Below are 17,152 nucleotides of genomic sequence, written 5' to 3'. Positions count from 1 at the left end.
AGAATGGTAACATTGAATCGTTGAAAGTCATTTTCAAGAACTCGTTAACACTATACATGGGGTTTTCCACTAACCAATCTGACAAAACTCTCTCAAATTTACTATTACTAACTTCTTTTGCGCTATGAGGCAGTTTGTTAAACAAATTAATACTATGAACATTGAAAGACTTGAGGGTTTTACTTAACCTACAATGTTGCCTATAAATATGATGACTAGATCTTGTGAAATGGTTGTGGATTTGGTTTGACAAAGTGAGGTTATCTAAATTCTTCTTAACATAACATAAACACACAAAAATATATACATTTATCACAGTTAAAATCTTGGCTTGTTTGAACAAGGGCCTACAGTGCTCATCAGGGTCTACATTAAATAAAATCCTCACAGCCTTTTTCTGGATCACTAAAACTTCACTTATTTTTGAACTATTGCCCCAGTACAAAATAGCATAGAGCAAAACACTATGAAAAAAAGCAAAATAACAAGATCTTAAGTAATGACTAGGTAGGCTAAATCTAAGGCGACGCAACATGTGAACAACTTTGGACAGCTTTGAACAAACCTTAGTAACATGAGTATCCCAAACTAACTTAGGATCAAGATGGACACCTAAAAGTTTAACGCTACTGTCATCATCTGCCTCTTTCGGTGCTCTTACGTCTAGAGAGAAAGTTATATTCTGTGTCTTATTCAAGTTAAGGAGAAATTTGTTAGCTGCATACCATTCAGCTGCCTCTTTAAGAACTACTTCATTCATGGTGCAACAAAGGTCATTAACATTTTTCTCGCTTCTAAAAAAGGTCGCATCATCAGCAAACATGACAGTACTAGCAGAGACATTATCAGGCAAGTCGTTAACCATAACCAAAAATAGGAATGGGCCCAGGACCGAGCCCTGCGGTATACCGTACTCAACCTGGGTAGCGACTGACATTGAACCCTTAACACTAACTTTTTGTCGCCTATTTGTTAGGTAGGATTCAAAAATTTTGATTTGAGGACCGACTACCCCATAATACTCAAGTTTTTTCAATAGTATGTCCCGGTCAACGCAGTCGAAGGCCTTGCTCAGGTCACATAACGAAGCTCGAGTGGCTAAGCCTCGCTCAAAACCCTCAATTACTGAGGAAGCAAGGACCCCAACCGCGTCGGCCGTTGACATACTAGGCCTAAAGCCAAACTGATCAGAAGAAATTAAACCATTGGATTCAAAGTAGTCACTAACCTGAGTTTTCATTACCACTTCCACAACCTTGGCAATGACGGGAACCACAGATATCGGCCTGTAACTGGCTGCCTCCTTTACATCCCCAGATTTATAGATAGGTATGAGTTTGGATAACTTCAATTCGTCTGGAAAGATTCCTTCGCTCAAACAAGAATTAACAAGCAAAGTTAAGGGCAAAATTACAACATCTGCAACATATTTCAAGAGATCGTTGGACATATCATATATATCCTTGGTTTTGGATGACTTCAAGCTGGTTAACACTTTCAACACTGCACTAGGCTCAACATTTTGCCACACAAAGCTCTGCTTTACACTTAGCACTTTATTCCTCAGAAGATCTTCAGCCGTTGTGGTTACTGGAGGGATGGCATTACGTATCTGGGGGATGACCTCCATGAGAAACCTGCTGTAGACCTCTGCAGTAGGTTGACCTCTTTCCCTCGGAGCAGCATGAAGTTCATCTCTCACCACTTGCCATGCAGCCTTGGTCTTGTTGGCAGCAGACTCTATGAAGTTCTCGTTAGAAGCCCTTTTGGCATTTTGAATGGCTTGCTTGTACAAGTTTCTTGCTGCTACGTAAGCCCTTCGATCGGTTGCACTCATGGTATTATTTGCTATTATGTACAGGGACATAACGTAGTTCTTCTGTGCTTCAAGCTGGGGGGTATACCAGATGCCTGATTTACCCTTAGGAGTAGATAAGTGATTTGACGACCTTCTGGGGAAACACCAGCTCATAATACCAATTAATACATTAAAAATTGTAGTACAAATTGAATTGGTATTTTTGTTATAGAGTAGGCTCTCCCAGTTAATAAGGGCTAACTGTTCTTTGAAAAGTTCCATTTTGTTATAGGTTATAGGTCTCACAATAACATTAGGGCGAGTTGCTTTTTTCTTGTCAACTTCACTGGGAAAGAGCATATCAGTAAGAATGACATGATGATCTGACAAAGGAAGTTTAACAACATTCGCCGAAATCATACACTGTTTCACATTCGTTACAACATTATCTAGGCAAGCAGGTCCTCGAGTAGGTTCCCAGACCGTGCATCGACAACCGACTAACTGAAGCGCATTATGAAGAAGTGAACAATTACTATCGTTCTTAAGCACATCTACATTGAAGTCACCACACATAACAACTTTGGCTTCAAACTTAGTGAAATAACTCAGTGTAGCTTCAAGTTGTTGCAGGAAAATTGACATGTCACCAGCAGGAGATCTGTATAGGGATAATACTATAATCTTAAAGTTGATTAGCTTCACAGCACATATTTCAAAGTGAAGTTCAATACAGAAGGAGGATGTATCCAAAACTTCGAAGTCAGTAGCATTGGAGATATAAATTGCCACACCACCGTGGATAATGCTTGAGCGACAAAAGATGCTCCCCAGGCTATAACCTTCAAGGTTATAAATATCGTAGTTGCTGCTATTAAGCCAATGTTCACTAAAGCACAATACTGAAAAATGTTGCACCTTAAACAGCATGTCCAATTCGTCAATTTTGTTGATTAAACTTTGAATATTACTATAAAATATTGATATTTTGTTTAAATTAGCCTGCTGACCCTCTAGACTAGGGCTCGACTGTACTGCTAAAGCTGAAGCTAGGCCTACCCCTTCGGACTGGGAAACCCTAAAAAAACCGACTGGTCCTTGTTTTCAGTACTATTAACATTATGAAAACTTTCACTATGTTCAGCTTTACCAGCTGGAGTCTTGTATCTCTTGTTCACGAATTTTGAAACAAAAACATTGCTTGGCCAAAAATTTGGAGTAAAGATATCGTTCATTAGTTTGTAGGGCACTCCCACTTTGTACGACGAGTACTTATCCGGATATCTAGAGTTAAGTTTTTCTACGATGAACTCCTCTTCTTGGTAATGCCCTTTAAGGTAGTCCGTTAAGTCACTTGGTCCAGATGAAGGACTCAGCCTAGAAACAAAAAGAGCTACACTTCTCTCCACAGATTTAAGGTTATGAGTCTTATCAGAAGTTTGCAGGCTCCCTGTAATAAACTTATTACTTCCACGCACAGATCTATTGTGTTGAATGTTGCTATGCTTGTCGTCAACAGACTTTTGACCCAATCTTGATTTATTTGTTGGTTTAATCTCTGATTCATTGGGCTTAAGCTTAGACCCACCAGACTGAAGCCTAGGCCTATTTATGTTGCTACTCTCCTGAACAGCCGTTTTTTGGATGGGTTTCTTCATTGTGATTTCTGAGTAACTTGGGACACAATTAATAGAGTCCTTAATACCCACGTTATCGTTTACAACATCAGTGATAACCGATTGAGTCGATTTTTTAACGTCTTGAGGTTGGGATGGCTGATTTAGGTTATGTTGTGAAAGTTTAGATTGAAGTTCATCATAGTTCTTTAAAACTAAGTCCAATTTACTTGTAATTGTCAAATTAGTAGTCACTAAACCATTCACTACATTAAAGAGTTTTCTTAGCAGAGTCTTGTCCATGTCGGCAGTTGAATCTTCGTTACAAGTTTCCCTCGTGTCAAGGCGGCACTTTTCACAGTACCAGAAAACACTACTTGAGAGTTTATTAATCACATCAAACTCTTTAACCAGTAAGTTGGCGCATTTAAAATGAAATTTTAATCCACAAATGCCACCGCATCGCAGTGATCTGTCATTACTTTTAAATAATATTCGGCAGCTGCCACAATCCAAGACTTCACTCACCGCCATCTTGCGGTGAGAGTACTCATGGTAAGACCTGGACGCGGGACCGATTTTCTTTTCGTTTTGAGGTCCCTAGAGGCCAAAAACACCATCCGTTCAAATTCATATATATATATATATATATATATATATATATGTCTGTTAGCACGATAACTCGAGCAAAAATGGTCCGATTTGATGAAATTTGGTACAAACGTGTAAACCTACGTTAATTCGAACGAGTTCGCGATCCAGCATGATCGGACCATGGGAACGGGGGGTTTTATGGGGTAAAAATAGGTTTTTCCCATTTTTGACCCAAAAAACATAAAATTTAGCAATTTCTTTCCAAACCATTTTGTAGAGCTTAAAAAAAAAATAATTTAGTATATTGAAGCGTTATTATGCGCCTAATGGTTACGGAGAAAATTCAAAAAAATTGTTAATTTAAAATTCCCATGTTATTCTTATGGAGAATAAGTAAACTGTTGTAGTTTGCTTGTTTATGAACATATTTTGATCAAATTTGGAAAATGTTTTTATCTCTTACTAACTATTAACATTTTACAAAAAAAAAAAAAAAAAAAAACAGTTTTACCCTCCCTGATGCAGCAAACCTAAGTACTTGTTAAACTAATTCTATTTAAATCGGGAATAAATGTTATATTTTTAAGTAGACATTTCAGTGTAAATCAAATCAGTCAAATGGAAATTCGTTTAGTCTGCAGGTTTGCTGCGGCGGGGGTATTTTTTTGCTATAACAGTTTATAATATTATTAGTGGAAGAAACTGTGCAAAAAAGATAGGTATCGGAAGTATCGGTATCGAGAGTACTTTGGTGGTATCGGTATCAGTATTGGTATCGACAATTTTTGGTATCGGCCCACCTCTAATTTATTTATAATTTTGAAATATCTACCGAAATTTTGGGTAGGCCCAGGACCTACCTGGCCTGCCCTCTAGAGCCGCCCCTGGATAAAAGTTCTATCAAATTTGATTAAGTTACAGATTAGCATTTCAAACTTTTCACTTCATCCGTGCATTTTCTGGTAGGATCACTCAAATCTTTAAAGTAAAATCTGTTTGAACTCCTCAATTTTAAAACTGTGTTCAGTTAATAAAGTTGGCCTGTAACTATCACTAACATTAGTCTTATGACGTGTCTTGTGTAAAAATATTCTGTAACCCTACGTTTAGAGATAAGCCAAATATAGTTGACATAGTACAGTTCACACTCTCTAACTCAGCAAATTTGTGATTTGTTTAGAGTTGGAGAATTAAATGCTTACTTGAAAATCTGGTATTGCAAGGATATTATAAATAGGTACTAAGCTATTCTATTATATTTCGGACTACGCTCAACCTCGGCAGACTGTTTTAAACTTTGCCAAATGTGTCTGTAATCTGGGGAACATGCCTGAAAGGCTTTTTAAGTGCAAAATAAATCTTCTTAGACAAAACCAGATAATGCAATATTCCAAATTAACAGAGTTGCTTTGGAGGTTTGCTGCAAAAGTGCATGGTACTGTTAACAAATTAAGTAATGAAATCTTATTCTAATTTAATTAGACTCGATTTATGAAATGTCCTGTTAAATTACTGAACTGTTGATTATAAACCTAACCACACTTTGTTGTTGATGTTCAGCTGGGAGACGGGCCTCGTAAATGCCCTCGCTATTGGCCTGACGACGAGATTGCCCACGACCACATCAGAGTCAAGTACATCCAGAGTGAGAGTTGCCCCTACTACACCCGACGAGAACTCTGTGTTACCAACATCAAGGTGAGTACTGAAGTAGATACCACATCGGTCCCCAGAGTGCCTCGCATAGTGTGTTCTACCATTGTTCTAAATGTCTGAAAAATTGTGTCATGAAATATTTGTTAAAAAAACATATGAAATAATCACTAAAAACATGTTTGTTGTAAAAATTCATTAAAGGTTCAATTATTTAATTTAAAATATGGGTTTATGAAAAGGCTTGAAGATTTTAATCATTATATTCATAACAGTAATGCTTTAGTAGAGATCTATCAATAATGAATGAAAGATTGAATGGAAATGTGCTTTTATTTAAAAAATGAGTGAGTACAATGACAGTCTTAGCACTATGTACAAAAGTGATCATTAAGACCTTGTGTTGTAGCTGGCGTAGGTGGTCATCAGCACTTAAATAAATATCAAACAGTAATAATTTAATTAAAGTAAACTGTACTTATAAAAAAAATTAAGAAACTAGAGATGTGCGAGTACGGCCTTGAAACTCAAGCTTATCTTTGAACTCGGCAGTTTCGAGTCAGGCGAGTTTGGTTTAAAATTGTAAAAAATCAATATTTGTAAAAATATAACTTGTGTTTACATAAAATACTTTATAATTTGTTACAAATATTTATACTGTGTAGAAATAAGAAAGAGGTAGTTGTCCTAACCTATTTTTATAGCTGTCACAACAGAATAGGTCAACTCACAGCAGTCGCCGGTGACTGACTGGCATTACTGGCAATGGCATAATCTGGACTTGACACAGAATGAAATGATCAGAAGTGATTTTGTTTTAAAGTACTGTTTCACAATAGAAAATTCCACTAATGAACTGTTAAGTAAGCAATAAATCCATGTAAAAAAAAAAAGAATAGAAACACTAGCAAAACAAACAGAAGGGAGGGAGGGGATGGGCAATGACCTTGAAAGGAGCGGCATGACAAGAGTGAGTGGTGTAGTGGGTTGGGGGGGGAAGGGGAGGGTGAGACCTTGGAGCTATATTTAGACTAGACTTTCACCACGTCCCAAATGGCTGGATAGGGGCAGGGGGATTACAATAGCAGGTTTTTTTCTTGCCTGGTTTGACTTTTGCCTCTTTGTGAAGGAGATTTGAATCATCAAAAATATATAATTTGAATTGACCACAATTGTTTAGCATTGATAATACAATCTGCAAGGGACCAGGAGGAATATTGTTCGAATTAGAGTTAATGCCATGATTTGCATTTTTACATCAAAATACAACATTGCACAATCATGATGTTTTGGGTCATTGACCTTAATAACGCATCTGTTATAAGTTGATATTATAAATTGATGTTCCCGTGGTTGAAAATAATTATTCTGTAAACTTGTAAAACATTAGGTATTAACTTATAAATATGTATAAAATCATTCATAAAGACAATAGTAGCACTCCAAAAAAAGGATTTAAAGATAACAACATAAAAACATTATTATACTTTCACTTCATTCTTCCATTTTTTCTTGGGGTTCTCTTCATCCATGCATTCAAGTTGCCATGGTTACTATAATCACCCCTTTAGAGACTTCTACGCATTACTCATAATCAGCTGAGCTGTTATCATCAGTTGTTGATAACAACAGTGTTTTCTTGTTGAAGCTATTAAAGAGTTTTTAACATAGACTAAACAAAGTATTTTTATCTATGGTAATAAACAACAAATTCTTTCTGTTACTAAAGCTTACAAATATCTCAAAATAATTAAGTGCTAGCACTTGGCCTTCTATAAATTTGATTGCAATCTTTAGCTTACAATAAGTAGGCTTATCAGTTTGGCTTGGCCTAAATCTAGGTTACATAGTTAGTTTTTCTTCATGACAACTTACATTAATGTGGTTAATGTGCATGGAATACAATTGATTATAATGAGTTAGGCCTAAAGTCTAGGTTTCATTTGATTTCTAGTACAGTACTATTATTGAATGAGCCTATTACATTATTCAATACTTCAATCTACAATTGTTTTGTTTTACAGTAAGGTAGGCTACTTGTAGGCCTATTTAAGTACTTTATTTTTTAACATACATTTTGAGTATTTTGACAGAATGTTTGTTTACAATTAACTAGGGATGGACGAGATTGGATTTTTAGTTCGAGACGAGATTTTTTTTTTCTCATAAAATTTCGAGACGAGATTGAGACGGGATTTCCCTTCTCATACACAACGGGAAATGCACGTTCAAAATTTTTACCTGATTTTGTAACATTGTTAGATGACTGTTTAAATACAAAAATAATGATAATAGGCAAGAATATTTACAACCTTTTATTAAAAAACATCAGCATAACATTTTTTTATTAATCATGCCTAACTTATTAAAAATGCCTACTTATTAAAAATGATATCAGTTAGGATAGAGTTCAACTTATCCTAAAATAAAATAAATCATAAAATAAAAGCAATATTAATTTTTATAAAATAGTTACTTGTTTTGACTTTTTATAGTAATAAAACATTCCTCACATTGCTTACACTTAACAAAACTTCTCAAATGTTATTAAAGTAATATTATTAAAATAATTAAAGTAATATTTACATTTAAAGAATTAATTAAACAAGAACGCCTTCGCAAAGGAAAAGCAACTACAACACGCCCCTGTATTGCGGGTATTGCATTGACTTTCTGCAGGCGTTTTTAATTTTTTTTTTTTTTTTTTTATTCTCGCCTCGATAAAAATCTCGGCCAAAAAGAAATCTCGTCTCGTGTAACGAGATTTAAAATTTCCCGAAAATTTCCCGAAATTTCGAGACTTGACCATCCTACAATTAACCCTCCGAGTGTCCATAGTTTAGGCCTTAATGTCCACCTATTTTTGGCCCCTTTGCAAGGTTTTATTAAAACGGATCTGAGAAGCTTAAAACAATGTTAATTCTAATGTTCTATATACCATTTAGTTTGGAAAATCATGGGCTTCAATATTATATATAAAACATAAGGAACATTTTTAAAAAAAAAAAATTTTTAGGTAAAAAAAAATATAATTTCGAAAATTTTCAAAAAAAAATAAGTTTGCGCTCAATGAAATTGTATAAATTATAGGCCTATAAATATTTGAAAATAGCCACTTTGTTCTAAATTTAATGAGGATTACAAATATATAATCATATAGCGAGGTAAGTTATCAAATAAATAAGTTATGAGCGAAAAACGGATTTCAGTACATAGCGTTTAGCTAAGAATGCATAGCCTAACCATAGCTAGGAATCTGGCTGATAATTTACATCAATATCACTACCTACTTCTTCAGGATCATCAACCAGCACTTCAAAACCACTTAAATCTTCTTATAATGCACCACGTATATCACTACTTTTGATTTTTAACACTAAAACAATGATAAACGTAATAAAACACATCAGTCATCGGTCCGGGGGAACCTAGCTGTTTACAAATACACGCACGTCAGCTGTCTGCTACAATATTTTCGGAACTAAAATGAATAGCGCTTAGAGACAGACCTCTGGAGAAAGCTTAGAATATTACGGAAAGAACGATACCTAACTCGATCCAGTTCAATCCGATTCAGTCAGTCATAGAGCCTTCGCCGTAAACGATGTTTGTGCGTCTTAAACTCGACGCGTGACCCTACACAAAGTGTGTTGTGCGTCTTAAACTCGACGCGTGACCCTCGGAGGGTTAACATACAAGATTAAAAAATGTAATTTTCTTTAATTTAAAAATTTATTTTTCCTTTACCCACTGTCAAACCATTGGAAATTTTGTAGGCCTACTGTTACAAAAACCACACTAACTAAGAATAATGGTAATAAAACTTACAAAACTAAAGGTGAAAAGGTTGGAAATAAAATTTCAAGTTTTAGAATAAATCTCTATATTAAACTTTATATTGTAATTGCAACTTTAACACGTTGACTGCTGAAAACAACGTACAGGCGCTCCCCAGTGGCGGGCGAAGCCCCGCCACGCAACCGAATCAGCGAACGCAATTGGCATTCAAATATTTCAGTCTGACGAATCACAAAAGAGCAGTGGTAACTGTGCTGCGTTACCCCGAGAGTGGATGTAGTTCACTGAAACACCCAAAGGTACCAGCACTGCCCGGATCCGTATCCAGTGTCTTTGTAATGTGGGTTGAAGAGAAAAAATCCCCGAAACCGGAACAAAAGCATTGCCAGACAGGATTTTACGGGAAATTTTAGTACCAACCTACACCAAAGTAAAGCTCGCATTCTAAGCTGGCAGTGTGGCAACGATTATAACGTCTCCGTCTGAGGCTAAGCTCACACTGACGCAATATATTTCTGTTGGTCTGGTGCCGACTTTTGTCGGCGCGCGCCACATCGAAGTGCTAGCGACGCCGACTGGCGTTAGCAGTCAACGTGTTAAAATAACTGATAGATGCAAGTATTGAGTAATTTTAGCCAAGTATTATGCAATATTACTTATCAATAGGGATTAACACGTTCGCTACTGCAATAGTACAAAGTTTTCCATTCACACGGACCAGCGACGCACATATGCGACGGCCGGTTTCTACCCATAGACTAGTCACATTAAAATAGACTGCCGACGCATATTTGCGTCGGGGTTCTAATGTTATTAAAATGCGTATATCTTTGTAGTGGTCTATTTGAACGCACTGAATTCCCTGCAATGGTCTACAGTGATGTCTGACGCACAACTGCGTCGCTTGGTCTGTGGATATGATGATTGGTAACGTCATATAATAGTTGGAAAAACTGGTCTTTACTTTTCTGCATCACTGTATGTATGTATGCAGTATGTATGCTGCATTATCCTATGTAGCTTTTATATTTGTTCAGTTATAAACTGTTCTTGAATAATCTGTTTATTTTTTTACTTACTTTCACCTTAAAACGTAAAAAATGAACTGAATAATTTTAGGTTTAACGAGTACCTAGGTTTGCTGCTACAAGGAAACTAATAAAGTGTGTTTTTGAGTAAAATATTGATAGCTTAGTACAAAATAAATAAACTTGCCAAGTTTTATCAAAATATATCCATAAACAAGCAAACTACAACATTTGACAATATTCTCCATAAGAATAACATGGGAATTTTAAATTTACAATTTTTTTAATTTTCTCCGTTACTAATAATCAAACAAAAATACTTTTATATACTAAATTATTTGTTTTTTTAAGCTCTTTAAAAAGGTCTAAAGAGAAATCGGGAAATTTTGTGTTTTGAGGGTCAAAAGTGAGAAAAACCAATTTTGACCCCATAAAACCCCCCGTAAAGCCGCGTTCCCATGGTCCGATCGTGCTGGTTCGCGAACTCATTCAAGTTTATCCCGCTTTACACCTTTAAACCAAATTTCATCAAAATCAGACAAAAATTACTCAAGTTATCGCGTTCACGGACGTATATATATATATATATAAGTCTATATATATATATATATATACATATATAAAAATTTGAACGAATGGTGTTTTTGGCCTCTGGGGACATCAAAATGAAAAAGTAAATCGGTCCCGGGTCTAGGTCTTACCGTGCCACCTACGGTAATAGCTAACTTCCCTATAGGGAAATTCGCTAAAATACAAACAAGAATAATTTATTTATAAACACGATTGTAGCGTATTACAATGTAAATGATCACTGTTTTACAGGTTTTCACCCGTGGTCTGTGTGTACCGTTAACCAAGTGACAGCCGGTCTATGTGTAAGATTCAAATGTACACCTCGGTCTGTGGCAATGACCGCGGCGTTGCATATATGCGACGCTCAGTAGCGAACGTGTTAATGTAGTTAATTTTTGGATGAATAAATATATGTTCACTTACCTATTTTTAACAGAAGTAGAAGTTCATTTATGAGCTCATTGTTTTTGTTTTAGAATTATTTTCTACGCATTATATTGATATGTTACTGCACAAATATTAATTATTTATTTATTTATACTTTAATTGTACTTCAGCTTGTAACAAGGTTGTTTTACAAGTTACATGCTCTAGGCCTAAGGAGTTACTTAAACTTACACATCCTTCGATCTTTTTGGTTTAAACTCGACTCGAACTCGAGAATCGAATCTTTTGCCAATTACTCGACTCGAACTCGACTCGACCTGAAAAACCTGTGCTCGCACATCTCTATAAAAAACCGAAGCAAATACATTTATCGTAAAATGGAGATATTTTATCAAAAAGAATATAACAACAATTAAACACTTTCTTCAACAATTAAGACTTTACTAAACAATTGAAAATAAATAATATTATTATTTGTTGTTTCTGTTAATTTAATACCAACATTTATTGATAAATGAAAATTATATTCTCGATACTAACATTTTTTTAACTTAACTTTAGGTCTTTACACAAAGTATTTTGGAACAATGGGGGTTTTTGATTTTAAAGGAAAAAATTAAAGCAGCGCTCAATGAAAAATTCTAAATAGCCAATTCATAATTCAATCCCTTTTTAACATACTACAATTACATTATTGTATCAAAGGTAAATGCAGATCTTATAAACAAATATAAAAAAAGAAAATTGAAGTATAGGTAGAGGTGTACCAGTCTGAGATTTTCGAGCTCGAGGTGTTACTTTGATCATCCATCTCTTGCTGTCGTGGAGACAACTTTATCGAATTCCGAGATTGCTGCAAAATCCTGAATATTGCTTGGCAGTAACACAACATCATCATTGTATTGTTACTGCCATTGTACATTGTGGCCCACAATGGAGGCCAGGCCACAATAGTAATACTGAACTTCTTCCGCCGTCACAGGAACATTATCGTATTTTGCGATCGCCTCAAAATTATGATTATATTTCGTATCCGTCTAGACATCATCGTCCTCCACCGCAGTCTTGGAAAAATTATTGTCGTCATCTGGAAAGCCCAAATTTTCAAACGTTCAATCTTTGCACAGTATTGGTACTGGTATTCGTTTTGACATTGACTTTTGACTAGCAATTCATGATACCGATACCAATGTCCAAAAGGTAGTGGTATCGAGAATTGACACACACATTTTTTAGTATTAAATGGTATTTTATTTTTTGTGTAAAATACTTATCATTTCTTGATTTTTACATTATCATTCTTCGAAAATGTTTAACTAGTTTATTTGTTGTAGAATTTATTTCTCACCAACCTCAGACTAATGAGTTTGTTTTACAATTGATTTCTCATAAACGCGTGACTGGTTATTTTGTCTTAAAAAATTATTCTCTACAAATGTGTGACATAACAAGGCACTTAACAACACTATCCTTACAAACATTGTCTAATTGATTAGTCATACAATTTATTCCTGGCAAACACTTACTGATTTGTTGTAATATCTGTTTCTCCCCAAGTTATTGATTGTTATCAATGTGTTACAAGTGTATGAATGGTTGGTTTGTTGTACAGACTGATGAGAAACAACTTGTGACCCAATACCAGTACAACGGTTGGCCTACAGTGGAAGGTGAAGTACCTGAGGTCACCAGGGGGCTGATAGAACTAGTTGACCAGACACAGGTAATTAAAGTTAACTCCTTGAAAGTAAAAGAACTTTAAAATCAAACAAAATAAGACAAACCATAAAGTAAATTATCATAATGTTTTTGTGTTGGGTTTTATTGCTAGCATGGGAAAAAACGTCAGCAAAGTATTTTTGAGGTCAATTTATAATTTATAAAAATTAATTATGTATATTTAATAATAATTGTATTTATGAGGTAGGTAATATTTTGCTATCGGGCAAGTGTAGAAGGTTACCAGCCCTAGCCAACAAACTAAACATCACATCAATTTCGATAAACATATTTTATGGATGTTAACATTGTAGCTCATCTGTATCAAGTTATCTAATTTTGAGCTCTAAGGTCAATTACCTTTGGCCTTAATGGCACCCTCTCATATTTAGAATTATTTACTGGATAAATACATTAAAATCTAGTTACACTGATAATATTAAATAAAGACAAATTGACAATCTCATTCAAACTATGTGGTTGCATTAAGAAACATTTTTTAGCCTTGTAAGAAGTTTTTTCATTTCTTTGTATATAAAAAAATTGTGATTTTGTATTGATGTGTTCAACATGATCCCTTCCAGCTGTCACTCCTCTGTATACATGGTCTATCACCACCTAGTAGTGAATGTGTTAACATGATCCCTCCCAGCTGACAAACCCCTCTGTATGCATGGTCTATCACCACCTAGTAGTGAATGTGTTAACATGATCCCTCCCAGCTGACAAACCCCTCTGTATGCATGGTCTATCACCACCTAGTAGTGAATGTGTTAACATGATCCCTCCCTGCTGACAAACTCCTCTGTACACATGGTCTATCACCACCTAGTAGTGAATGTGTTAACATGATCCCTCCCAGCTGACAAACCCCTCTGTATGCATGGTCTATCACCACCTAGTAGTGAATGTGTTAACATGATCCCTCCCAGCTGACAAACCCCTCTGTATGCATGGTCTATCACCACCTAGTAGTGAATGTGTTAACATGATCCCTCCCTGCTGACAAACTCCTCTGTACACATGGTCTATCACCACCTAGTAGTGAATGTGTTAACATGATCCCTCCCAGCTGACAAACCCCTCTGTATGCATGGTCTATCACCACCTAGTAGTGAATGTGTTAACATGATCCCTTCCAGCTGTCACTCCTCTGTATACATGATCTATCACCACCTAGTAGTGAATGTGTTGATATGTTCCATCCCAGCTGACAAACCCCTCTGTATGCATGGTCTATCACCACCTAGTAGTGAATGTGTTGATATGTTCCATCCCAGCTGACAAACCCCTCTGTATGCATGGTCTATCACCACCTAGTAGTGAATGTGTTGATATGTTCCATCCCAGCTGACAAACCCCTCTGTATGCATGGTATATCACCACCTAGTAGTGAATGTGTTGATATGTTCCATCCCAGCTGACAAACCCCTCTGTGTGCATGATCTATCACCACCTAGTAGTGAATGTGTTAACATGTTCCATCCCAGCTGACAAACCCCTCTGTATGCATGGTCTATCACCACCTAGTAGTGAATATGATAACATGATCCCTCCCAGCTGACAAACCCCTCTGTGTGCATGGTCTATCACCACCTAGTAGTGAATGTGTTAACATGATCCCTCCCAGCTGACAAACCCCTCTGTATGCATGGTCTATCACCACCTAGTAGTGAATGTGTTAACATGTTCCATCCCAGCTGACAAACCCCTCTGTATGCATGGTCCATCACCACCTAGTAGTGAATGTGTTATATGTCCATCCCAGCTGACAAACCCCTCTGTGTGCATGATCTATCACCACCTAGTAGTGAATGTGTTAACATGTTCCATCCCAGCTGACAAACCCCTCTGTATGCATGGTCTATCACCACCTAGTAGTGAATATGTTAACATGATCCCTCCCAGCTGACAAACCCCTCTGTGTGCATGGTCTATCACCACCTAGTAGTGAATGTGTTAACATGATCCATCCCAGCTGACAAACCCCTCTGTGTGCATGATCTATCACCACCTAGTAGTGAATGTGTTAACATGTTCCATCCCAGCTGACAAACCCCTCTGTATGCATGGTCTATCACCACCTAGTAGTGAATGTGTTAACATGTTCCATCCCAGCTGACAAACCCCTCTGTATGCATGGTCTATCACCACCTAGTAGTGAATGTGTTAACATGATCCCTCCCAGCTGACAAACCCCTCTGTGTGCATGGTCTATCACCACCTAGTAGTGAATGTGTTAACATGATCCCTCCCAGCTGACAAACCCCTCTGTATGCATGGTCTATCACCACCTAGTAGCGAATGTGTTAACATGTTCCATCCCAGCTGACAAACCCCTCTGTATGCATGGTCCATCACCACCTAATAGTGAATGTGTTAACATGACCCCTCCCAGCTGACAAACCCCTCTGTATGCATGGTCTATCACCACCTAGTAGCGAATGTGTTAACATGATCCCTCCCAGCTGACAAACCCCTCTGTATGCATGGTCTATCACCACCTAGTAGTGAATGTGTTAACATGTTCCATCCCAGCTGACAAACCCCTCTGTATGCATGGTCTATCACCACCTAGTAGTGAATGTGTTGATATGTTCCATCCCAGCTGACAAACCCCTCTGTGTGCATGATCTATCACCACCTAGTAGTGAATGTGTTAACATGTTCCATCCCAGCTGACAAACCCCTCTGTATGCATGGTCTATCACCACCTAGTAGTGAATGTGTTAACATGATCCCTCCCTGCTGACAAACCCCTCTGTATGCATGGTCTATCACCACCTAGTAGTGAATGTGTTAACATGATCCCTCCCAGCTGACAAACCCCTCTGTATGCATGGTCTATCACCACCTAGTAGTGAATGTGTTGATATGTTCCATCCCAGCTGACAAACCCCTCTGTGTGCATGATCTATCACCACCTAGTAGTGAATGTGTTAACATGTTCCATCCCAGCTGACAAACCCCTCTGTATGCATGGTCTATCACCACCTAGTAGTGAATGTGTTAACATGATCCCTCCCTGCTGACAAACCCCTCTGTATGCATGGTCTATCACCACCTAGTAGTGAATGTGTTAACATGATCCCTCCCAGCTGACAAACCCCTCTGTATGCATGGTCTATCACCACCTAGTATTGAATGTGTTAACATGATCCCTCCCAGCTGACAAACCCCTCTGTATGCATGGTCTATCACCACCTAGTAGTGAATGTGTTAACATGATCCCTCCCAGCTGACAAACCCCTCTGTATGCATGGTCTATCACCACCTAGTACAGTAGAACCCCTCATATCCGGCCACCACGGGACCAAGCCCCTGGCCGGATAGCGATTTGGCCGGATAAACCAACCTACTACAAAAATGTAAATGATTCATACCTATAATAATATTTAATCAAAACATGCTGTCAAAAGTATCATTTAAGTCTATTCTAGGATTATTTTTTGAAGAATTAACATGTTTGTTCAAATAAAAATAAATATTTGTAGGCTAAAGTTGTTAAAAAACCTGAAATTAAGATTTCAGGTAACAAAAACTATTAAACGATGGAGGTAAAAGTTACATTAAATCAGCCTTGAAGATTTTTAGGACCTTAATAGTAAATACAATTCTACTCAACTTTCTTATCCTTTTTGTGAAGTAAATACAAAGATTAATTTCCCAACCCCCAACTTTTTAGAGGTTAGGCCTAGTTCAACTGAGTTTAGTGACACAGTAAAATGTATTGAAACAAACAGATAAATAGTTCAGATAAATAGTTTAGCTCAAACAAGTCGCAAAGACTAGTGCTTGCATCTAAACGTCTGTAAGCTTTGAGAAAAACATTTTGATATTGGCTTCCTGGAAGTGGCCGGATAAACAGAGGACCGGAAAAACCAAGGCCGGATATCAGGGGTTCTACTGTAGTGAATGTGTTAACATGATCCCTCCCAGCTGACAAACCCCTCTGTATGCATGGTCTATCACCACCTAGTAGTGAA

At 36.9% G+C, this 17,152-nt stretch overlaps 1 protein-coding gene across 1 annotated transcript in view; it reads left to right on the top strand.

Moving 5' to 3' along the window:
* The window catches only part of LOC129005886 (tyrosine-protein phosphatase 69D-like), a 94,782-nt gene that overhangs the window by 65,242 nt on the left and 12,388 nt on the right, over positions 1-17,152 (top strand). Inside the window, exons 25-26 of the mRNA XM_054434922.1 lie at positions 5,569-5,706; positions 13,060-13,170. Of these exons, the coding sequence (XP_054290897.1) occupies positions 5,569-5,706; positions 13,060-13,170 (249 nt within the window). The remainder of the gene's footprint in view (positions 1-5,568; positions 5,707-13,059; positions 13,171-17,152) is intronic.

The sequence above is a fragment of the Macrosteles quadrilineatus genome, unplaced genomic scaffold (assembly GCF_028750875.1).
Source record: "Macrosteles quadrilineatus isolate MER2022 unplaced genomic scaffold, UCM_ALF_1.0 Scaffold_41__1_contigs__length_1036756, whole genome shotgun sequence".
In the NCBI taxonomy this organism is placed as follows: Eukaryota; Metazoa; Arthropoda; class Insecta; order Hemiptera; family Cicadellidae; genus Macrosteles; species Macrosteles quadrilineatus.
Note: the sequence above shows the minus strand (reverse complement) of the source record. Positions and strands in the feature narration are given on the sequence as shown.